We start from the raw sequence: 25,143 nt of genomic DNA, 5'->3' as shown, positions 1-25,143 counted from the left end.
GGATTTTTAACATAATGACTTGAGATACTTTTTTTTCTCTTCAGTGGAATGTTAGTGATTTTGTACAGTAGGCCGGGGCATTCTCTGTGCTGAACAGAACTACATTCATATCTGTGTGTGGAAATACCTTCTCCGTGAAAAAAATGCAGCACAAAATACAATATAATATAGTTTAATGACACAAAACGAAGGGGGGTGGGATGTTAAAGTGGACCTGATATCTTGCACAGGACCGAAGGAAGACCTAGAGAAATCCACCCTGTATGTATTTAAAGAGTTTAGCCTGTCTAATTCCTGCTCATCTGTAATTTGATCTCTCAGCTGTGTCATCTCAGGAATCTCGTCTGCCACAGCAGAGCAGCTAATTTGTAAACATTGGATGTTAACCCTTTGTTTGCTTCCATGAAAGCGGAAAGTAGACACACTGTGGCTATATTGCAAGATTTGTGGAACAAAATAATTTTTTAAAGGTTATTATGCTGTTGCTTATCTTTTAGAGCAGAGAGGAATTTTGAGTTCAGTTTCAATTTATGTTCAGCTTGTGAACAAAAACAGAAATGGGCGCACCCAATCTAGATCATGCTAGGACAATATAATCTAAAGGTACCCTACCCACGATGTGATTTTTTTGTGGCAATTTTTCTTTGACTAATTATTGATTACCATATTGTGTAATATCATTTAATTAAAGTCAGTTAAATGATGTTTACCGATGTGCCGCGATTGCGACCATCACAACGGGACTCATCGCGGACTATTGTTCAGATCCCCATAGACTCCTGCACTTATTACCATGATCATTTGAAGTCTCGTTTGCTCCCGTCGCTTGTTCTCGTGGTATCCGATTGTGGAAGATGAATCGGGGATCCGTTTTTTTTTTTTTGTCGCTTCGCTGTCGCCGACACACATGACATAATTCATGTATGAATTGCGGTTTTGGTCAATTCTCCCTAACACTGCTACTGCCTATAGAGCGCACCCTACTGGCTGCAGCTCTGGTGCTTTGAGTCCCCCTGGAGAAAAGCGCAATATAAATGTTTTGTGTCTGTGACTTGGCTGGCTTATTGCGGTGTGCAGATGTGCCAACTTGGGATGGTCAATGAAATGCAAATAATTTTGAGTTGATGCAGGATTTATGCAAATTTTGCATGTAAATTTATGGAGTCTTGAAAATAAACCAATGGAATTTTACCTCAGTAGGATGTGATTGGTTCATGTTCAAGCTGCATAAATTTGCATGCAAAATCTGCATAATGCTGCATCAACTCAAAATGATTTGCATCTCATGGACCATCCCCAGAGCCTGCCTTGAGCTCCCTGTAACCTGGCTCTGTTCAGCAGCTCCCTAGCCCAGTCATCTGCAAACTTGGCTCTCCAGCTGTTAAGGAACTACAAGCCCCACAATGCATTGCAGGAGTCTGACAGCCACAGTCATGATTCATAAAGGCAAATGCATTGTGGGACTTGTAGTTCCTTAAGCCAAGTTGGCAGATCACTACCCTAGCCTGACATTTGCACCCTGGTCCACTCCCTCAGAAACCATAGTAGAAGGGGAACAGCCCAGAACCGCATTACACCCAACTGCCTCTGGAGCAACAGCATGGGCTTCCTCAAAGGCAAACCGCCAAGAGCCCCTCAATGGACTTACCTTCTTAATGTGGGGTGTGGATATGATGCCTAGCAATCTGCCATCTTGCAGGTAAAACATTTTCTCAAACACTCTGGGCCCCGTCCAGTTGACTTTTTCTCCTACGTTTTCTCCTAGGTAATATTTTCCCATTGTAAAAAACATTCTTAAACCACCAGCAAGAAAGAAGATACTCAGAATAATTTTGAAAGTACCTTTTCATCTACTTTTTGGCACTTTTGCAATTTTAGAGCGCTTAAAAATTATTTTACAAAAAACCTGTAAGGAAAAAAGTTCTCCTGGGGGCGGTGTGCGTATTACTGGCCGCCTTTGAGCTGGGTGTCCCAGCGCTGGATCCCCTATACTGCAGTGGATAGGGGGAAGTCTCTTTAGGATCCAGAGGCTTCCCTCTCCCAAGGCATATACCCCCCCCCCCCCCCCCCCATGGGCACTTTTTTTTTCTTACAGGTACACTTAAAGGATACCCGAAGTGACATGATGAGATAGACATGGGTATGTACAGTGCCTAGCACACAAATAACTATGCTGTGTTCCTTTTTTTCTTTCTCTGCCTGAAAGAGTTAAATATCAGGTATGTAAGTGGCTGACTCCATCCTGACTCAGACAGGAAGTGACTACAGTGTGACCTCACTGATAAGAAATTCCCCTTTTTATCTCTTTCCTGCTCTCAGAAGCCACTTGTCTGCTAGAAAAGTGTTTTATAGTTGGAATTTCTTATCAGTGAGGGTCACACTGTAGTCACTTCCTGTCTGAGTCAGGACTGAGTCAGCCACTTGCATACCTGATATTTAACTCTTTCAGGCAGAGAAAGAAAAAAAAAGGAACACAGCATAGTTATTTGTGTGCTAGGCACTGTACATACCCATGTCTATCTCATCATGTCACATGTCACCTCTGGTATCCTTTAAAACAGAAGATGAAGAATTTTCTCTTAGGAGAAATAGTGAATAGGATCGGGCCATTGTGTCATTGATGGTTCCTTCCAGCAACTATACTGTCATCGGCAATATCCTTTCCAGTGTTCTCCCCAGAATTTTTTTCCAGCCGGGTGGCATGAAAAAGTAGCCGGGTGGGTTGCAAACAGGGGAAAGCAGGGCCGGCAACTCTGCTTACAGCATAGGACATCCCTGTACCTCCTATCACGTCCTCTGCAACCCCTATTATGGCCCATGCATTTCTGCACCCCCTATCACATCACATTCATCCCTGCACCCCCTATCACGTCCCATGCATTACTGCACTCCCTATCACCATGCGTCCCTTCACCCCCATTACTCTCACCTAATACTTTACTGCAGCTCCACCTATCTCCCAATAGACAACTCAAACAATACTATTACCTTATAACATAGGTTATTGCACTCTCAGACACATTTCATGCAATACTGTACCACTATCACACATTCCACATATTACTGCACTTCAGTATGCTCCCTTACATCACCCGCCACACTCCACATGATTGCACCGACCTACAGCTTATTAGTGATCACATCCCATCACCCTTCTTACAGCACATACATTGCAGCATTACTACAACCATTCTATTTATAAATACACAACCATTCTATGATTCTTACACCCTGCAGTATAGGGTACCCCTCTGCCCTGATCCAGTATGCTTGCACTTTAACACTGCTTCCTCCCCTTAACCATACCTCCCAACTTTTTGAGATGAGGAAGAGGGACACTTAAGCCATGCCCCTGCCACACCCCCATCACAACCCTATTCATGCATACCAAAAAGATTTCATAAGAAAAATACGTTGTTTTATAATTCAAACCACCCTTGGTCTTTTTATCCTGGTTCATTTTCCTTCATGTTCCTCATGTTTCATAGTAACATTTTACCATTTTAACATTATCAATTTAAAGGATGGGAATAAAATTTACAGTCAAACACATTTTTAGTCGAGATAGATAGATAGATAGATAGATAGATAGATAGATATATTTACATAGAAAGAGGGACAAATGAGGAGAGAGGGACAGGGGGGACAGGGCTCCCAAAGAGGAACAGGTGGGAGCTATGCCTTAACATTTCCCAATGTCACCCCCTCCCCCTGCTCACCCCATTGGCAGCCGCGAGGATGAGCTGAATGGCCTCCTTGAAGTAGTAGCGCTTGTCCACAGCAACCTGTCCTGCCGCTCTGCTGGAACGTTGTGACCCACTTCCTCAGCCCGCTGATGCCCGGCTTCTGATTGCAGTACGGCTTTACGCTGAGTATCTTCACAGCCATGATCGGCTGCGAGGAGTATACACGTGCTGCAGGCAGCCCAGGGGAGCCACTGGCCAGGCCACTGTACGGACGGGAGGGTGGGTGTACTGAAGGGGACCGGAGGATGTGCTCCCTAGTTCCGGTTGCGCTTCCTGCCTGTAGAGTTCTGTCCGATCTTCAGATCGCTGCCGCAGGGATATGGGAGAGAAGTGATGTGCAGTAATGCACTATATGATGCAGCGCAGCCGGAACTAGGGAGCACATCCTCCGGTCCCCCCCAGTACTCTCACCCACCCTCCCGTCCGTACAGTGGCCTGGCCAGTGGCTCCCCTGGGCTGCCTGCAGCACGTGTATACTCCTCGCAGCCGATCATGGCTGTGAAGATACTCAGCGTAAAGCCGTACTGCAATCAGAAGCCAGGCATCAGCGGGCTGAGGAAGTGGGTCACAACGTTCCAGCAGAGCGGCAGGACAGGGTGCTGTGGACAAGCGCTACTACTTCAAGGAGGCTGCCGCTGCTCTTAAGATATGACAACTCTACAGGCGCCAGGAGAGCAGCGCAGCCGGAACTAGGGATTGCAATTCAGAGGGAGACCCGCTCTATGCGAGCAGACGGCAGCGCACATAAGCATGTGATGCAGGCGGGCCTTGGAGCACCCGGGCGGGGTTTCAAAACAGCCGGGCGGCCCGCCCACTTAATAGGTCCTGGGGAGAACACTGCCTTTCATTACTGATTGTAGGACTGTTATAAAATATTTGCATGGGACACCCATTTTTTAGATTTTAAAACAAGAATGATGCCAGCCTGAGCTCCGTCATTTGTACTGCACAGGGACGATAAGGAGTGCAGAGGAACCGTTTATGGGCAGAAACAGGAGAGGGAACATTTTAGAATTTCAAATTCCAAGCTGGAATAAGCACATGTGGCAGCTAGTTTACTGTCAGCATAGCACAGAATATCAGCTTTACCTGTACATATTAGAGATGGCATGCAGGTATGTTTACATGGGGCGTAATTAGAAATGTTAATCAGAATGTTAAAGAGAACCTGTAACAAAAAAAAGTTTCCCTGGGGTGTACTCATCTCGGTAGGGGGAAGCCTCAGGGTCCCAATGAGGCTTCCCCATCCCTGTAGCTGCAGACAATCCAGCGCTGGCTCCCCCGAAGTGTCCTGCAATCCACGCTCTACAAACCTGACAAGGCTCGCATAATTTACCTTCCCTGGCTCCAGCGGGGGCGCTGTTGTGGCTCTCAGCACGGAGATGGGAGGAAATAGCCGATCTCTGTCGGGTCCGCTCTACTACGCAGGCCCAGGATACTTGCGCCTGTGCAGCAGAGCGGTCCGACAGCGATTGGCTATTTCCACCTATCTCCGAGCTCAGAGCCGATACTGCGCCTGCGTTGGAGCCGGGAAAGTAAATATTTACATCCCCGTCATTCGGAGGGCCAGAGCGAGACCGCCATGGGACACAGGAGGACGGGGGAAGCCTCAATAGGATCCCGAGGCTTCCTCCTACCGAGGTGAGTACCCCCCAGGGGGACTTTTTGTCATTACAGGTTTTCTTTAACCATAAGGGCTCGTTTCCACTATTGCGGTGCAGAATCGCCTGGATTCCACCGCTGTTGAAATTCCATGAATTAGCATGCGGATGCGAATTTTTGCGCGTTTTTTGCCGCGAATTCGCATGCGAATTCGCATAGGTGAGGGTATATGCGAAATTAACCATGTCACTGCCTGTTTGAATTACATTGGTACCTATGCGAATTCGCATGCGAATTCGCATGAAAATTCGCATACCATAGCCGCATGCGAATTTCCTATTAAATACATTAGCGGCGATTCGCATGCATTCCACTCGCAGGCGAATTCGTTGGCTCTTTTGTGCGTTTTTTTACCGCTGAAAAAAACGCACCTCAACAACGCTACAGTGGAAACAGGCCCATCCACTTGCATTACATGTGCGAATCTGCATGCGTTGGACGCATGCAGATTCGCGATAGTGGAAACGAGCCCTCAATGATTTGAGTAGCTTTTTAAAGTAGTATGAAACTCAACATTTTTTATTTTATCTAAAAGATTAGTTACAGCCTTAAACCTACTACCACAAAAAATGTAGCAGAACAGCATTCAAATTGTTAAAGGATACCAGTGCTGAAGCCATATAGAAAAACGGGGGGGGGGGGGGGGGGGGGGGGCAGGCATGTATGGGGACCGCTCCCTCCCTTCTCCTCTGCCCCCCCCCCCCGCCCCTACTTTCTTACCCCCGGCAGCCTCTTATGGCTTCCGGTTTGCCGGAGTTGGGCTTCACTGCACATGCGCTGGCCCGACTTGCGCTCGTCCCTCAGCGCGCGACCGCTGCCAGGAGAGCTCTGCCCATGACGTCACGATGACGTCATGCACAGAGTGCTCCCGGCCAAGGTTGTGCACTGTAATTGGAGAGTTTAGTCTGTTTAATTCCCCCTCACTTGTGTCTAATCAAGAGTTGTAATTTGATCTCTCCCCTGTGTCACCTGACTGCCATGGGATATAAGACAGATAAGCTCATTGAAAAGCACAGGATGTTAACCCTATGTCTGCTTCCATGAAAGCAGGAAGTAAAAGCCCTGCAGATTTATTGCAGGATTTGGATCAGCTGTAACAAAGAAATGTTTTCTTTAAGGGTTATTATGTTGTTACTTATCTTTTAGAGCAGAGAGGAAGGTCTGAGTTCAGGTCCGCTTTAAAGTGAATCCTTGTATCTCTACATTCTTCGAGGAGCAGATGTCGCCTCCTATCACACTCGGAACTACCTGCCTTTTCAGTTCATGTGACTGAGCATTATACGTATCTGCAACCATAAGGTCACTCACCAATACCACTTAATAATTATGGGATGGCCAACAGTGTTCCCTACTCTTAATAATACATGAGCTGGATCCTCTCTCTGAAGTTAATATCTGTTCTATTTATTCAGCACTAGCTTATGACCCGGTGCTGCCCAGGTATGTATTTGGCTGTTGTTTGCTGCGCCCACTTTTTCTAACCCTAACACACAAACACTCAATGACCAAGTTTGTGAGCTTTGCGGTCTTTGGCATCAATAATTTGCATTGAAATGAAAAAAATCTGATTGGCTGTTTGTGGCTCCACCCCCTTTTCTGAATTTGAACCCCGGACACCCAGTGACCAGAGGCTTGTGCCATTAACAGTGTAAAAATGGCAGCAATTAAATATTCCCCTTGAAAATAGGTGAATTTTGATTGGCTTTTGTAGGCTCAACCAACATTTATGAATATTAATCACAGTCACCCAGTAAGCAACTGTGCAAAGTTTGAGAACCCTACAATTAATAATGTAAGAATGGCTGCAGTTTACATTTTCCCAGTGAAATTTGTATTTGTCTCCGTCCATTTTGCTGGGGTTGGCTGCATTTTGCTGGGGTTGGCTGCGCCAACTTTTTCTAACCCTAACACACAATTACTCAATAACCAAGTTTGTGAGCTTTGTGGTCTTTGGCATCATTAATTTGCATTGAAATGTTTTTGGCTCCACCCCCTTTTCTGAATTTGAACCCCAGTCACCCAATGACTAACTGTACCAGGTTTGAGGCTTGTGCCATTAACAGTGCAAGAATGGCAGCAATTAAATATTCCCCTTGAAAATCAACAGGTGCATTTTGATTGGCTTTTCTGAATATATCCACCCGCTTTTCTGAATATTAATCCCAGTCACCCAGTGACCAACTGTGCAAAGATTGAGAACCCTACAATTATAGTGTAAGAATGGCTGCAGTTTACATTTCCCAGTGACATTTGAAAATTTTCTCTGCCCACTTTTTGGTTATGGAGATAAAAAGTATCCTATGTTATTCCAGGTAATGTACTATGTGTGTGCCAAATTCCATTCAAATCTGTTCAGCCATTGTTGTGCGATTAACGAGCATCCAAACAGCCAAACTTTTGCATTTATAATATTAGTGAGATTTCATCTTGCACTTTTTGAAAAATGCCTTGTAATGTTTATGTGATTGTATGTTTTATAAAGCACAGTAAGCGAGAAACAAAAATGATTTGTTAAAAAAAAAAGAGAGGAACAAAACATTGGGATGCAATACACTTCCTTTTTTTTTCTTCCCACATTTTAAGATGCTGGTATGGCACCCCCAGTATGAAGAGTCTACCTTGTAAGCTGATACTTTTTGCCTATAATGAAAGTAAACTGACAGCAGTGTGTACTGATCCCTGCTTGAAATGCTTCTCCACTCGCTCAACTTCTAAATTATGCTCCTGCACCCCCTATCATCCCTGCGCAGATCTTCAATACAGAACTAGAGAACTTCAGTACACGCTAATGGAGGAATAGGTCCTAGCCAGGAACAATGTGATATGCCAGTATGTAAAAACTAAAGTCAACAGCAGAGGCGTTGCTGGGGTTTTCAGCGCTGGAGACAAACGGAGATTTTGTGCCCCCTCTGGTTATTCTCGGCGTAGTCATGGGGTGGAGCCAAATATACGAATGCTGCAGAAGATGGCAGAATACGTAGCCAGATGTGCACCCCTTTTCCCATTTAGATAGTCTGATGTGCCCCTCCCCCCACAGGTAGTCAGAAGTGCTCCCCTTTCCCCCCCCCCTATAGATAGCTAGATGTGCCCCCCCCCCCCCGTATGTTCCCCCATCAATCCCTTCCACCCCCCCCCCCCTTTTCAGAGTGTGAGCAGAAGCAGAACGTTCCAACAATCCAACGATGACGTTATCTCTTCTCTGCACTGCATCCATCCGTGTCCTCTCCTTGGTAACAGCGGCGCCATGCTGTAACCAAGGAGCTGGCCGCGGCTGTTATCAAGGAGTTAGCCGCGCTGCAGAGGAGAGATGACGTAATCTGTCACTGGAACGTTGGAGCTGGACAGTTGAGTTCTTTCCTGTTGCGCAGGGAGGGAGAGAAGCGTGGACACTTCGGGCAGCCATCAAGCCACCTCTCATGCACCTTCTGACAGTGCTGCACCTGGGGTCGTATGTCCCCCCTTGGACCCCCCACACCTCTGAGCCAACAATGACATGTATTGCATTATTGAAAGGTAGACATTAGAGTCAGTTTTTGTTTGAAGTCCACTTTTGTTCAGGTACTTATCATATACATTCAGACAGAGAGCTACTGCAATTTTTTTTGCATAGACCTTATAGCTACCTCTTTAAAGGACTACTGTAGTGGGAAAGAGAGTTGAACTTACCTGGGGCTTCTAATTGTCCCGCGCAGACATCCTGCGCCTGCGCAGCCACTCACCGATGCTCCAGTCCCTACCTCCGGTTCACTTTTGGAATTTCAGACTTTATAGTCGGAAAACCACTGCGCCGTACAGAGCCTGAGCAATACACTCCTGGCGGCGGGAGCGAGGACAGGGCAATGCAGGTGCAGTGGTTTTCCATCTTTAAAGTCAGAAATTCCAGAAGTGATCGGAGGCGGGGAGTGGAGCATCGGTGAGTGGCTGCGCGGGCACAGGATGTCTTTGGGGGACCATTAGAAGCCCCGGGTAAGTTCAACTCTTTTTTTCCCCCGACCCCCCCTACAGTACTCCTTTAACTCTGTCCTTAGGATCCATTTCCACTGGGTGCAAATTCACATTAGTACTGAAACCAACGTAATTTCAATTGAGTATTTTTCATTGAATACGGTTGTTTTTTCTGGTAATCCGTTCTGATGTGAATTTTCACAAATGTCTGCAACCTTACTCAAATCGCATGCGAGACGGTGGAAATGGCCCCTAGAGTATTTTCAACCACACACATACCGGAAGGAGGAATAAAAATAAAAAAAAACATAACGAATATGAACAAAAACACAAAAAAGGGTTTCTCAAAGCAAGGTTTACCAGAATGACAAATTTGAATTGTGGAAAAATAATACATTAAGGTAATACATGTGCACACTAAATATGTACTCCATACAGATAGTGTAAATTGAAAAAAAAAATAGCATACAAAGTGTATGCGCACCCAGATAAAATAAAAATCCATAAAAACACACATTGGCTCCGTGCTGTCTGCAGGTCATGCACAGGCTCTCCATAAAAGACAGTGTTCAGAATCAGTATATTGGTGCAAAACTTGTGTGGTTTGGTAGAAGGGGTTGGATCGGGAGTGGGTTTTCGGGATAAATCAGGTATGGTGGTTACTTACTGTATATTGTGATAGCCGTGACAGTGGTGTAGCAGTTGGGGTTATAGTAATACTGTTGGTGATTTTATTGGAGGGTTTGCCTGGAATCCCGTTAGTCAGTGAATGTCTTTTCTCTGGCACTGGAGTGATGGGACTAGTCGCAGTTCCTAAATGAATATGGATTTTATTGTCCTCAGTAGTTATGACACTTGAAGTTGAGCTAGAACTGTTGGATCTCTGGAACTGCCAACCAGCTTGTTTGTCAGGTGAAACCCGGAACACGGCGTGAGTCCCCCCGATTTCCATGGGCTCTGGTGAAAGCACGCGGTCCGGAGAACTTGAAGCACTGGTCAAGGCCAGCACCTGAATTGGGGACATTGTTCTGTCTGGGGTTATGGAACCACATGAGTCAGGAGATCTAGGCCTTACAAAAGAAGTCATTGTAAGAGGAGACACCACCTGATCTGGCGAGACATATCCATCTATTACTCTTGACTTCACAGGCCCCAAAGAGCCATTTTGGATGATCGTTATCCTTTGTTTTGGAGTGCCGTAGCTCGGTATCACAGCAGTGCTTGTAAAGGAGTGTTGTTTTTCTGCAGTAGGACTCGTTATTTCAAGAGTGGCGGTGTTTTGTCCATGGTCTGGTGTGACTTTGATATGTAAGGGTTGCCCAGGCGTATGCGTAAGGACCATGTCTCCTGGTTGGATGTAATTTCCATTTTGTTTCAAGTGTACTTTCCCGTTTTGGCCCTGCTGTTGGTTAGATTTCGTCCATGGTGACCTTACTTTTCTGTTATTATTATTTAAAGCATTGCCGTTAATAGTATGGCATTTGAAAGCCACAGGGGAGTCCTCCTCATTTGTGTCATCATCCTCATTATCACTTTCTTGATACAACTGTCCATTGATGACGGCCCTTTCTAAGGGAACCAGACTTTTGTAATCAGGGGGTTCGTTGTATATTGGATCTGTCTGCACCTCCTTTGAAAACACTTGGAAGTCTGAAATCCTCCTTCCGTTGAGGCTGGGCCGTAGACTTTTGCTAAAACGACGATACCTTTCAAGTTCCTTGGACAGATTTTCCATTTCATTGGTGAGCTCTTTGTTCCTATTTTCCTGCTGAGTAAGTTTGCGCTGAAGAACAGAATGATCACCCTTCAACCGGCAAAGCGAGTCCTCTGTTTTCATGTAGTCGTGGATCTTTTCCTTCAAGGCTGTAACTTCTCTGGAAAGGTGGCCAGATTTGGCCTCCTCTTCCTTTAGTTTTGCCAACAGAATTTTTTCTTGTACGGATCCCGATTTCTCAGCGAGTTTATAGTTTGCTAGTTCCATTTTTATGACTTCAAGCTCTTCAGAAAACATTTTTGCCTTCTGCTGCTCGTTATAATACCTTTTCTCCAGGGATTCAAACTGATCCTCAGTTTTCATGAGGTCATCCTCCATGGCTTTCATCTGCTTAAGGGTGTGTTTTAACCTTTCAACCTCTTGAGTAAGTTCTCGGATTTTATTGTTTTCCTGATGCACTGTTTCCGACTGCTTATGATCCGGCTTCATTTTGTTTTTCAGGAATTCCTTTTCAATTAATTCAAGTGACTGCAACTTCTTCTTGAGCATGGCCACTTTGGACGTGAGATCATTTCCTTTTTCTACCTCCGTTCTTAGCTTGCTCTTCAGCTCTTCGTTTTCTTTTGTGATACTTTGCATCTTTTCCTGTAACTCCGTCTTGGACTTCAGAGATTTTTTGCTCTCCTCTATCAGTTTTTCTGTAGTTGAGGTCACGTTGTTCTGCTCCTGTTGCAGTTGCGAGTTTGTGGACTTAAGGGTTTCTTCAGTTTGTCGGATCTTTTCGGTGAGAGTTTTCCTTTCCTCCACAAGCATCACAGTCAGAGTTTTCAGTTTAGTCAGATCCTCTTTGAGAACGTTTTCGGTTTTCTCAAGCCTTAATTCAATGGCTTCAAGCTCCCGTATTCGAACTTTTAAACTTTCTAGTTCATTGCACAGTTGCTTGCTTTGTGATCGTTCTTTATCCAGGGCACTTTTAATGGATTGGCATTCTTGCTTACTTTTGTTGAAAGCGTCTTCCAATTTTTCAAGTTCACTAATCCTTCTGCTGAGCTTGTCGACTTCAACTTTTAAGTTTTTGCTTTGCGATGCTTCTTTCTCTAATTTTTTATTGAGGTCTTTACACTGTTGTTCCATTTTTATGAGCTCTTCGTCTTTACCTTCCATCTCAAGCAGGCGTTTCCTTAGCTCCTCCACTTCTGCCATGAGGCTGGAGTTTCCACAATCGCCCTTATTCATCTTCTCCTTTAGGTCGTGGAGTTCATCCTCGGCTTTACGTAAAGTCTTGTTCGTTTCCTCAAGCTCATCGATTTGTCTGCTAAGCGCGGCCAGTTTTAATCTGAGTTGGCGGTTCTGAGTCTCTTCGCTTGTTAGTTTGGCCATAGTGGATTCGTGCTCCTGAAAGAACTTGGTTTCCTGAGTCTGGAGTTCTATTTCAAGTCTGTTTGCTTTTTGTTCCTCCTCTTCTGCCTTCACTTCCACAATGACAAGCTTCTCCTGGGCTTGCTGGGCGGTTAATGTCAGCTCTTGGATCTTGGCACTCTGAGTCTGTAGCTGTTCCGTTAACCTCTGTTGCTCATCGACCACAATTATTGCGAATGATTTCAACTTTGTGAGCTCATCTCTAAGTTTGGTTATTTTCTTGTGGTTCTCTTTTTCTTTTTTAGTTTGGTAACTTGTTTCTTGTTCAATCAGCTTTTTTAACCTAATAAAGCAAAAAAAAAGAAAAATTGTAAGTTTTCTCAAAAACATTTTGTAAAATACTAAAAAGCAAGTACAAAATATGAAAAAAAGGACTCTAAACAAGTACTGTTAGGTATTTTTTAAGCATTCCTTTTTTATTTTTTGCTTTTGTGTTTTTTGACTTGTGTGCGTTTTTGTATCAAATGTGTAAGTGGAAAGGCATTTCTAAACAAAGGTTAATAAAATGAAAGTACTTCTAAAGACAAGCGGATCTGTATTGCACACAAGCCAGTCCGTACTCATGCATGCACAGTACGAATTCCCTCGTCTTTAGAAGCATTTGGGGATGCGAGTCCGACACCTTCCAAGGAATCTCGAAAGTGTGGAATTTCAACGGGGGACATCGGTGGAGAGCGAGGACTGGGATGGCTCTATGGGATCCAGAGCCTTCCCTCTACATAGGTGAGTATGCTTCAGTATTGCTTTAACCCTTTAGCAGCCAATCTATTTAGAGGCTTGCAAGTGCTCCAGGCCAATTCATTTTGGCACTTTTTTTGTATTTCTTCTTTGTTAGATTTACTAGCTTCTAATTAGTACTGATCTAATGTGTATTTATGGCCATTTGTCACTAGGGGGCAGTGTGAGACCATAACAGAGGACTTCTGCTTTCAGTTTCTATGTTTTCTGCTAACAGAGAGAGATCAAAGCAATCCAAGAATTTACAGCACAAGGAGTTCTGCTAGCTGAAGACTAAAGCAGGGTGTTGTCTTACAGTGAGATAACTCGTTTGTGGATGTTAACAGGTTAAGCTAGCAGGGGCACCATCGGCTATTACTATATAATCGCTATCTTTTAATACTGTAATATCTGTGAGCCTGGCTTTCTTTTAAGGTTTATGAGGTTCAAAATAGCTTATTGTTTACAATATTCATTTATAGATAATTTAGTCAGCGTTTGCCTATTGTAAAAATCTTTCCTCTCCCTGAATTACATTCTGAAATGTATCACTGGTGGTGACCTCTTTAGTTCTGCCAGATGATCTGTACGGAATGTTTGCTACTGAGAGTTCTATGCACTAAGGGGAGATATTGCTTACTTGGCAGTTGGGAATGGTCCTGACATCACAATGTGGGAGGGGCTTCACCACAATATAAGCTATGCAGACCCCCCCCTGATGATCTATTGAAAAAACGTTAAAGATTTCTTGTGGGGAAAGGGTTTCAGATACTGATTGGGATGAAGTTCAGTCCTGGGTTAAAGTTCCTCTTTAAAGATATAAACTGCTTCCAGTCCATTATACCCATCATACATACATCTGTGATGTTACTCTTTCTCAGTAAGTTAATTGGCTGTGTGCAAAAATGGGCTCCATTATGTCAAACAGCTTTAGCTCCAAGTGTTTAAATGGCCTATGCGATATTGATTCCTAAGGAAATGCGTGCGTACATTATGAATAGGAACCATTCTATGATCCCAAGGATCATTAGATTGGACAAATACATGGTACATTTCACAAGGTAAAGAGACTGCATAAAAAAACAAATCCCTTCTCATTAATCAGGCGTTTACAGCGCTTGCACAGGAAAACATAACTTTTACGTGTAGTGATTCTAGGCCAGTTAAAATCAGCCAGTAGCCGACCCCCTCTGCCTGGGTAAAAGTAAAGTGAGAAAGGACTCCGCCTAAAACCAAACTGAAGTAGTCAGCCCACTGGGAATTCTGGGAGGGGGATCGTGTTTACGGCATGAGTTGGGTGGGTGATAAGTGCCTAAAAAGGAATCCTGCTTTCTAATGCCTTATACTAACCCCCCCTGTAAGTGCCTAACTTTAATTTCTCCCCCTGACCTAACAACCCCCCACCTAGCCCTAAACTCCATAAGTCCGAGCCCCTCCCCGGTAGTTGACTAAAGCTATCGACCGACCAAAAGTTGTTGTAGACGTACTAGACGATCATCTACACCAGTGTTCCCCAAACTTGTCCTCAAGGCCCACCAACAGAGCATGTTTTGTGGAAATCCCCACAGGTAGTTAATCTACACTAATTACCTCAGCGATGTATGTTTGAGGTTTTCTGCAAAACATGCACTGTTGGTGCCCCTTGAGGACAGGGTTGGGGAACTGTGGTCTACACAACTATTAACTATGATGTAGTAGCCAATCTGACGCCCAAATCACCACTTGGGCCCCCCATTACTGGTAATTAGCACAGTAACCATGACAGGCAGCTTATTGGGCCAATCAAAGTGCAGGGATCACTTCCTTTTAAGTTACTGGACCCGAAGGGGTCCAGGGCGGGATAAATAGAGTGTCTGCTATTGGCTAAGTGCCTGATATGCTGCGCATAGCAAGCGCTCCTCTGACTATAGGTAATGATGCACACTATGCTGCCAATAGTGCGCGTAGCCTGCATTAAGGTGTGCAAAGTTAAATAGCGTGAGTAACAGGAGTTTACTCACGCTGTATTTTTATTAGGGCCTGAGCCCACTAACGCAGTTGTGTCTGCTTCTGTCCGCTTTTCAGTATCTGTAACATTGATGTGTTGCTGAAAAGCGGACACAACTGCGCACAACTGCATTAGTGGGCTCAGGCCCTTAATGAATCAACCCCAAAGCGAGCAAAAACTCCACCTAAAACCAAATTGAAGTAGTCAGCCCTCAGAATTCTGGGAGGGGGATCATGTTTACTGAGTATGTATTGTGGCAGCGACCCATGAGTTGGGTGCCCGATGCTTCCGTTAGTAGTAAAATTTTGGTAATTTAGTCAGCTGATACTTTACTATGCAGTGCCAAACCCTAACCACACCACCTATTGCCAAACCCTAACCATCCCACCTATTGCCAAACCCTAACCATCACACCTAATGCTTAACCACTTCCACCACCTAATGCCAAACCCTTAAGGCCCCACCAAATGTCTTACCCCTCCATCTGATGCCAAACCCTAACTGCTTAAAGAGGAGCGGTCAGCCATACTATCTCAGGAAAAAACCCCAAATATATAAGTAGATAAATACTTGCTCTACTTACATATGTATTGCACTGTCCACGTTATGATTCCTGTGAATTTTATAAAGGAAAAGTAGAGAATCCTATTCTAGACAGTTTCCATATTTACTGTGGCTATTTTGAAGCCAGTTGTGATGTAATATCTGCCCTTAGTCTCCTCTGCCTGATTTGCCTGCCCTTCACTGTAGAAAGTGCATTGTTTCAGCCTGAGAAATTTTGGCCAATCAGAGAGGAACAGAGGTGTGGGAGGGGAAAACGGGGGGAAAGAGGCTTCAGCCAATCAGGCTGCATTAGTTAAGTCTGAGGGGAAGTAGAAAAGCAAAAAAAGACAACCCAGCATGCCCCGCAACTTCTCTTTTTGTGTACCAAATTTTCTGTGTACCAAATAAGAGTCAGGTGAACTGGGGAATGATAATTTATCAACAAGAAAAGTAATAGTGATTTTAACTTTTGGATTGCCTGGTTAGCATCCTTATTACTTGTTTAGCAGATAAAAATAAATAATTGATTTTAGATTTTATGCTCGACAGGTACACTTTAACCCATCGCTTTCAGTTTTACAACCCTACTTCAGGGCCTCTTTATTATATGTTAGTGTGTTGGATTGGGTTGCGCAGCGTGAAAGTGCACATTACAGGCCCCATCGCTTCCACACATCTGCCACACAGAGAGTACTTTCTGCGGGTCCTGATGATTCATTAGCTGGTTGAGAATTGTAATCCTGCTGACCAGAGGCCTATGGATTGCCAACCCTACCCCTGCTAGAAGCTCAGCGACCAGTAACGCCAATGGGGGGAGAAGCAGTAATGCGTTCCACAGAGGACTAGCTCTGGCTGGTTCTTGTACATCTGGTATCCTTAGTGATAGATTCCCCTCACAGCATGATCTCATACACACAAATAATGTTATACCCTTCCTATAGCCTGACATTCCGGACTTACAGGAATTATTCTCATGACTCCAAGATTGGCACAAACTAACACATGGAAGCGAGCCAAAAGTATATCACTGAACCGAACGATTCAATACGTGTTCCTGAGAAGAACCACTTGCCTTATGGAATGGAGCTAATCTGGCAGTAAAACTAGGAAATGTATTATTTCGCCACAGTAAAAGGTGCTTAAACAGATAGTTTATATATGTTTAAAGGGAACCTAAACTGAGAAGGTTATGGATTTTTCCTTTTAAAATAATACCAGTTGCCTGACTCTCCTGCTGATCCTGTGTCTCTAATACTTTCAGCCACAGCCCCTGAACAAGCATGCAGATCAGGTGCTCTGACTGAAGTCAGACTGGATTAGCTGCATGCTTGTTTCAGGTTTGTGATTCAGCCACTAATGCAGCTAAAGAGATCAGCAGGACTGCCAAGCAACTGGTATTGTTTAACCACTTCGCCATATCTGGACGCATATATCCGTCCAGATAGGCAGTGGTGCTGCAGCCGTGTGGTGCGCGCGATCGGGCGCGCGCCCCCGCTGCCCCCCCGATCAGTGAATGGGAATATAATTCCCATTCACCGATCCAAGTCCCCGGCAGAAATACCGACGCTTTCTCATCAGAGAGCGTGGTATTTCTGCCCCCAGGAAACAACTTCTCTTCATTTTAGTTCCTAGATGAGACATCGTTCGCATCTAGGAACTTTTTGAATGTGGCCATCTTGTGGCCAAATAGTAAACTGCACCCACATACCTGTATTGAATAAAAAATACATTATATTACATCTAAAATTGGCTATTTACCTCCCAAACTAAAATTACCCAAATACATTTTTGTATTAAAAAAAATAATAAAAAAAATTACAATTAAAAAAAAAAAAACTACATAAATAGTCACCTAAGGGTCTGAACTTTTTAAATATACATGTCAAGAGAGTATCTTATTACATTTTTTAAAATTATAAGCTTGTAAATAGTGATGGACGCAAATTGAAAAAATGCACCTTTATTTCTAAATAAAATATCGGCGCCATAAATTGTGATAGGGACGTAATTTAAATGGTGTAATAAGCGGGACAAATGGGCACATAAAATGCATGGGTTTTAATTACTGTAGCATGTATTAATTTTAAACTATAATGGCCAAAAACTGAGAAATAATGTTTTTTTTTCCATTTCTATCTTAATCTTCCTGTTAAAATGTATTTACAGTAAAGTGGCTCTTAGCAAAATGTACTACCTAAAGAAAGCCTAATTAGTGGCGGAAAAAACGAGATATAGATCAATTAATTTTGATAAGTAGCGATAAAGTTATTAGCGAATGAATGGGAGGTGAACATTGCTTGGATGCATAAGATTTTCGAAGCTGTAGGCTGAAGTGGTTAAAAGGAAACATCCATATCCCTCTCAGTTTAGGTTCCCTTTAAAATGTCTTAAAACCGGGGTCTTGTTCAGTAAAGCAGCAAGCTTTCTTTCTTTCTGTTGAGTATGTATGAAATCGCCACCGGGAGACTTGGGTGCATGATAAAGCCCATATATGGCTACGTCGTGGCGGCGGTAATTACTATTCCCCCTCCAGGTCCACATGGATGGTGGGGAATTATGAAATTCGGCTGCCAGCTATTGCTGGAGGCCGAATTACAGTGTTTCAAAAGTAACTTCAGCTCCGTCTTCTGACGGCACCGAAGTTACTCACTGTGTGCCGCTATGGCCGTAATTCCTATTACGGTCTATGGTGGTGCCGGCTGCACCCAAGTCTCCTGCACTGGATACAACGTGTTTGTTTATTTTACCCCATTTACTGGACAACTGTAATGAGAGGGATATGGAGGCTGCCATATTTATTTCCTTTTAACCAATACCAGTTGCCTGGCAGCCCTGCTGACCCTCTGCCTCTAATAATTTTAGCGATAGACCCTGAACAAGCATGCAGCATATCTGGTGTTAATGACATTGTCGAATCTGATAAGGTTAGCTGGATGCTTGTTTCAGGTGTTATTCAAACACTACTGCAGCCAAATAGATCAGTGGGGCTACTGGGAAACTAGTATTGTTTAATAGGAAATAAATATGGCAGCCTCCATATTCTTCTCACTGCAGTTGTCCTTTAAGTACAGCCATGCAACTTGTATATACAACAATATAAGCTGCTTATACTGATTATATACAATGTACAGTAACGCTAATGGACTGCTTTAAAAATGGTCTTTAAAACTGTTTCTACTACTGCCTCAGTTGTAAATTGACTCTTTGCACACATGATTCATGTCACAGTAGGCTATACAGTAAAAATCTGACAGATCGGACTGGTTTTGGGCTAGTCCATCTACTCATGGGGATACTCTGCATTACCTTTATTCTTTACAAAATAATTCTTTAAGTTTGAACGACTTGTAGTTGTTTTGAATGCGGCCATTTCGTGCAGACTGTCATTCCGTTTGCGCGTGTAGTATGCAAATGAGTTGGTCATTCAGTTGATTGTTGCGCGGAATATACTACTTGTGCTATCAGTCGTGTCATGGAGTTGGTTGCGCACCTGGTTGGACGTGTGTGAGCCTTACTACTTTTAGCCATAGACCCTGAACAAGCATGCAGATCACCTGACTGAAGTCTGACTGGATAAGCCGCATGCTTGCTTCAGGTGTGCGAATCAGACACCATAGCAGCCAATACAGTAGATCAGCAGAATGACAGGCAACTGGTATTGTTTAAAGCGGACCTGAACTCAGAACTTCCTCTTTGCTCTGAAAGAAAAGCAACAGCATAATAACCTTTAAAGGAAAAAAAAACACTTCTTTGCTTACAGAACTCTTGCAATAAATCTGCAGTGTGTCTACTTCCTGCTTTCATGGAAGCAGACAAAGAGTTAACATCCTGTGTTTACAAATTAGCCGTGGCTGCCAAGCACTGTCGAATTTCTGTGCTGACACAGCTGAGACCTCAAATTACACTTTTTAGTCACAGATTTTGGGGGAATTGGATAGGCTCTTCTGTCTAAAAACCAACAAAGGCCTGGTGCACACCAGAGGAGTTTTTCTGAGCGTTTTGAGTTTTTAAATCTGCTGCTAATGTTATCCTATGTGTCTGTGCACACTGGAGCAATGAGGTTTTGTAAAAAACCCCATAGCATTACATTGGGAAGAGGTTTTAGAGGTTTCAAAAGCTCTTCCCAATGTAATGCTATGGTTTTTTTTTTACAAAACCTCATTGCTCCAGTGTGCATAGACACATAGGATAACATTAGCAGCAGATTTAAAAACTCAAAACGCTCAGAAAAACTCCTCTGGTGTGCCCCAGGCCAAAGTGCATTTCTTTCTGTTTCCCTTGTGTCCCATGCAAGAGTTCAGGTCCACTTTAATAGGAAATAAATATGGTTGCCTCCATATTTCTCTCACTTCAGGTGTCCTTTAAATACAGTGAAAGTCTGTGGCTGACTTTGAGCTGCAGCGCTGGAACGCTGTGCAGTGTCACGGCCCCGGTAACGTGAGTGCGTGCAGCAGGATGAGCTCCCGGCTGGGCTGATGTGAGCTATTAGAACGGAGGAGAGACTGCAGCTGTCAGGCAGACAGTTCCCATCCCATAAAGACAGGTGGCTGTATTATTACCAGATGAAGATCTGTCAGTGGGCTCCGCCCTCTGATTTACATGCCAGTGTGGCAGCTCACAGTTTACCCGTCACCTCAGGGAATGACTCTCCACATAATGCAGGCAGGTCACGTTACCCCCGAGGGTATGATGAGGTAAATGAGGATCTGTGCGCAGCATAGCTTCCTAATAGTTCTCATATACCCCCATCTTACACGCCACTCGCGTATTAACCCTTTTCAGTCTTGCTCCTTTAGGCTTATTTTTCACCACGGCATTGCACTGCACATCCTGCGAAAACTGGATCGCAACAGAGAGGCAAGAACGCATTATGTGTTGCGCGTACGATGCTATGCGCACACAGTACATAAAAAGAATGCTTCGCTACAACGATAAGGCTTGGTTCACAGTGGGATGTTGCATTTTGATATGACGTTAAAGTTGCAACGCAACTTTACAACGCAACAAAAAAGTGTTAATGCAGATTACAGCTGCGTTACCGTTGCATAAAGTAGGTACAGTGAAGCATACAGGCAATGGAAAATATGCTTCACTGTACCTGGTAACGTGTGCGGTTAGAGGTAACACACTGCAGCAGTACGTTACCATAATGCTTTGCTTTATCATACAACGATAACGTCACATAGACTTCTCATCGCTGTGTGGTAAGCTGCATTGTAAGACTTTATAATGCAGCTCTGTAACGTCCTACTGTAAGCCTAGCCTCAGGCTCTATTTCTACTAGGATATTACAGTTCTCATAACGTTTCCCGTATGCAAATTTACACGGTTTTATGCAAAATTTCATGAGAATTTCCGTATGCGTCTTACAATCATTATATGGGAAATGGATACTTGGTGCAGAAATCTGCAGCGTGGATGCCATATTTTTTTTTCTGCATCGCACCGCATGCTAAAATTCAGATTCAATGGAAATTACTCCATTGACATCCGTTTCATTTTTATTGTGAAAATTCTCATTGCGATTTCATGCTTGTGCATGTTGTCCAGTAATTCCCAGCAAGACTCGCTGAGAGTAGCGGAAGGGGGCCATACACAATTTTTTTGATTGATTGTAACATTGGAAAAATCAGACCAATGTATCACACGTGTTCAGTTTTCCTCCAATTCTGAAAAAAAAAATCATTGAAAAAAATTGCTTGGATCTAGAAATCAAGAAATTGATCCAACTATCTTACATTATTCGATTTTGATAAAAATTGATCAGAAAAAAAATTCAAATGCCACTGATCAGCTTAAAATCTATAGGCGCTCATACTACATGAAGGTGGTCAAATTGGCCAGTCATTGGCCAAGGAACATTAAATATGTATATGCACCCTAGAGGCGTTCATATGTAATCGCCGTCGGGAGACTTGGGCGCAGGATACAGCCGGTATATGGCTGACCCTGCTGCTGCACAAGTCCCGGCCGCGTTAATTACTATTCCCCCTCCAGGTCCACGTGGATAGCGGGGGAATGATGCAATTCGGCTTCCGGCTATTGCTGGGCGTACGAGAGGAATCGGCGCCGGTAGACTTGGGCGCAGGATACAGCCGGTATATGGCTGATCCTGCTGCTGCTGCACAAGTCCCGGCCGTGTTCAGTGTTCTCCCCAGGCTCTGTTAGCCGGGTGCTCCACCCGGCTAGATTTGGTGACCACCCGGCTGTCATCGGTTCACCTCCTCATTTCCTCCTATGCTGTAAGCACAGTTGCCCTGCATTATCAACTCGCCCCACCCAGCTACTTTTTCATGCCACCCGGCTACTATTTCATGCCACCCGGCTGGAAAAAGATTCTGGGGAGAACACTGGTGTTAATTACTATTCCCCCTCCGGGCCGCCATGGATGGTGGGGAATGAAATAATTCGGCTTCCAGCTATTGCTGGAGGCCAAATTATTGTGTTTTAAAAGTAACTTCAGCTCCGTCTTCTGACAGCGCGGAAGTTACTCCCTGTGCGCCCAAGTCTCCTGCGCTGGATTCTTGGTGTTCAAAGGCTGAAGGCCGAATTATTGTGTTTTAAAATGTAACGTCTGTTTTGTCTTCTGATGACGTCGAAGTTGCTCAGTGTGCGCCCAAATCTCCTGCGCCCTAGAGGCCCCGTATACACGCTAGATTAAAGTCCATCTATCGATTTTTCACTGTACAGGAAAGTGATTTTGGAGTGATTGCATTTTGCGATTTTAGAACATTGAAATGCAACCGCACCAAAATAGCTAACAAATGCTGCATGCTGCGCTTTTGTGATTTCAGGAAATCGCAAATCGCTGGCGATGGCTAAGTGTGAACACTGCCATTCACATTACATTGTAGTAGCGCTTTTCAAAATGCTAGTGCAGTGATGGCTAACCTTGGCACTCCAGTTGTGGTGGAACTACAAGTTCCATGAGGCATTGCAATATTATGACAGCTCTAAGCATAACTCAGAGAGGCAGAGGCATGATGGGATTTGTAGTTTTGTCACAGCTGGAGTGCCAAGGTTAGTCATCACTGTGCTAGTGATAGAAAAAGCTTCTGAAATTGCTAGTAAAACGCTCCAGTGTGAATGAGGCCTGACAGTGAATCAGAGTGCGATTTCCTGGTACAGTGTACTTTGTAAACCGGCCAGATTATCTAATCCTAGTTAGATGGTGTCATCCAGATTGTGTTTTGTTGATGTAATTGCTCTCCTAACATGTGGCACCCAGTTATACCGCGGCCGATGTAACACCTGCATCTCATCAGTGCCTCTCATCCGGCATGCTGCGTGGTGTGTGTCCTGCCGGCACTGCAGCAGACGAGCCCTCGGAGCTGGAGGGCCTGTTCCATCAACACTGCGCATTTAGCGATACTGTCACTCATCAGATGCTGAACTCCCTCATGTCCTGCTACACTCAGAGCAGAAGCCTGCAGCCTGGCAGTGCATTGTTACAAGAAGCACCTATACAGAACACTTAAAGAGCAGTTGAAACACTTGTACAGTAATAGCTATACTTGCCAAAAGACACATATGGTAATGCACATAATCTTGTTATCTGTACTGCCCTGCTACGCTAGGTAACGGCACAGGAGTGTTGCTAGGGTCCGCCACCCGGAGCATGTGCCATTGGTAGGTAGCCAGGTGCCCCTGGTCTCCAGCCACTATCATCAAGTGGCAACTGGGGACCTGCTTCTTCTTTTTGCACTCGCCAAGCAACTTAAACCGGCCCTGAACTCAAAAATTCCTCTCTGTTCTAAAAGGTAAGCAACAGCATAATAACCTCTACAGAAAAACATTTCTTTGTTACAGCTGATACAAATCCTGCAATACATCTGCAGTGTGTCTACTTCCTGCTTTCATGGAAGCTGACATAGGTTTAACATCCTGTGTTTACAAATTAGCTGCTCTGCCTTGGCAGCCAGATGACACTGCTGAGACCTCAAATTACAGTTGCGATTGAACACAGATGAGGAGGAATTAGGCGAAACTCTCTAAATACATACAGGGTGCATTTCTCTGTTTTCCTTCTGTCCTGTGCAAGAGTTCAGGTCCACTTTAATCCTTTGTCATTGTACCCCTATCACAGCCCTGTGGTTGCCATTGGTGACATGTCAAGAAAGTGACATCATCAGTCTTTTAGATGAAGAACAATGTGGCCTTAGGCATCTAATGCTGACCATACACTGTACACTGTTGTTTTCCAATCATAATTACCATCAATATTTTAATGGAAAGGCCATAAGTCATCATTGCAGTTCAGTGTTTTGATCGTAATATCGGTTGATGAATATTTTCTGTGTTGAGGGAAAGGGTAGCCTATACATTTTTGCCCAGGGCTCCATTTCACCTAAGACTGTCCCTGTCCGCAACAAATGTGATGGAGGAAAACTACCTCAGGGGAGCAGTTTGTTGAAGACAACTAATATGGCCATTTTATGCATTTCAAGCCCTCTACAGTGGAATATGAAGGCTGCCATCGTCATTTCTAAACATTGGCCTCAATTCACTAAGGTCACGCTGGAGATAATAAGGCAAGAGAAAACTTACCTCCACACAGTGAGAGAGTTCTCTTATTTCTTCATTCTTTAAGTTAAGTTACCTCCTCTGTAGTTATTTTCACACGCAGTTAATTAACAGCCTGTCTTTAACTTTAGAATTCTGGAGTTATTTTAAGGATTGAAGAGTTAACTTAAAGACAGAAGAGTTAACTTTAGGTTTGCCTGAGGTAAAATGTTTCCTGAATAGGACATGCCTCATCACCATGGTGATAACCCTACAAACATTATTACAGACAGGAGATAAGCTTAGTAAATTGAGGCCAGTGACAGTTGCCTGACTCCTGTGCTGCTGCTCTCCCTCTAATACAATGGGCCTGATTCACTAACCGGTGCTAAACTAGTTAGCACACCTAAAGGTTTTGGGTGTGAAAACTAGGGTGTTAAGTAGTTAGCATGCACCAAGCTGAATCAGATACCGCGCAAAGTACCGCGCAAAGTCCGATGCGTGAAAACGGCACACGCTATGCGCCTATAAGGTCGACCTTCTAGGCGCATAGGGTGCGCTGTTGTCGTCTCACCCGGTGCGACGTTTCGCGCGCACCGGACTTTACTAATTAGCGCAGGCAAAATTTGTTTAGGTGTGATAAGGGGCTTTTCACAAGCGTGCTAACAGTTAGCACCGCTTTGTGAATCAAGCCCAATAAGTCACTGGCCCAGAATGGGCATGCAGATTAGATGCTTTCATTCTGCTATGACTCCACAGGCTGCATGCTTGTTGCAGGTGTGTAACTCAAACACAGCTAAAGCCAAAGGCTCATCATGACAGCCAGGCAACTAGCATTTTTAATGAGGGAATGAAGATGGCAGCCTCCATAGCCCTCTCACTTCTGGTTCCCTTCAATTCTAATGAAC

General features: G+C 44.2%; 2 protein-coding genes across 4 annotated transcripts in view; one reads left to right on the top strand and one right to left on the bottom strand.

Moving 5' to 3' along the window:
- The window catches only part of CMSS1 (cms1 ribosomal small subunit homolog), a 426,354-nt gene that overhangs the window by 36,222 nt on the left and 364,989 nt on the right, over positions 1 to 25,143 (top strand). The gene's annotated exons all lie outside the window — the stretch shown is intronic.
- Positions 1 to 25,143, bottom strand: part of FILIP1L (filamin A interacting protein 1 like) — a 381,420-nt gene that overhangs the window by 20,141 nt on the left and 336,136 nt on the right. For 2 of the 3 annotated variants that reach the window (XM_068270686.1, XM_068270687.1), the window contains exon 5: positions 10,021 to 12,769. In XM_068270686.1, the coding sequence (XP_068126787.1) occupies positions 10,021 to 12,769 (2,749 nt within the window). Of the gene's footprint in view, positions 1 to 10,020; positions 12,770 to 25,143 lie in introns of those variants that run through there. The other variant, XR_011026546.1, reaches the window with a different exon arrangement.

The sequence above is a fragment of the Hyperolius riggenbachi genome, chromosome 2, assembly GCF_040937935.1.
Source record: "Hyperolius riggenbachi isolate aHypRig1 chromosome 2, aHypRig1.pri, whole genome shotgun sequence".
NCBI lineage: Eukaryota > Metazoa > Chordata > Amphibia > Anura > Hyperoliidae > Hyperolius > Hyperolius riggenbachi.
Note: the sequence above shows the minus strand (reverse complement) of the source record. Positions and strands in the feature narration are given on the sequence as shown.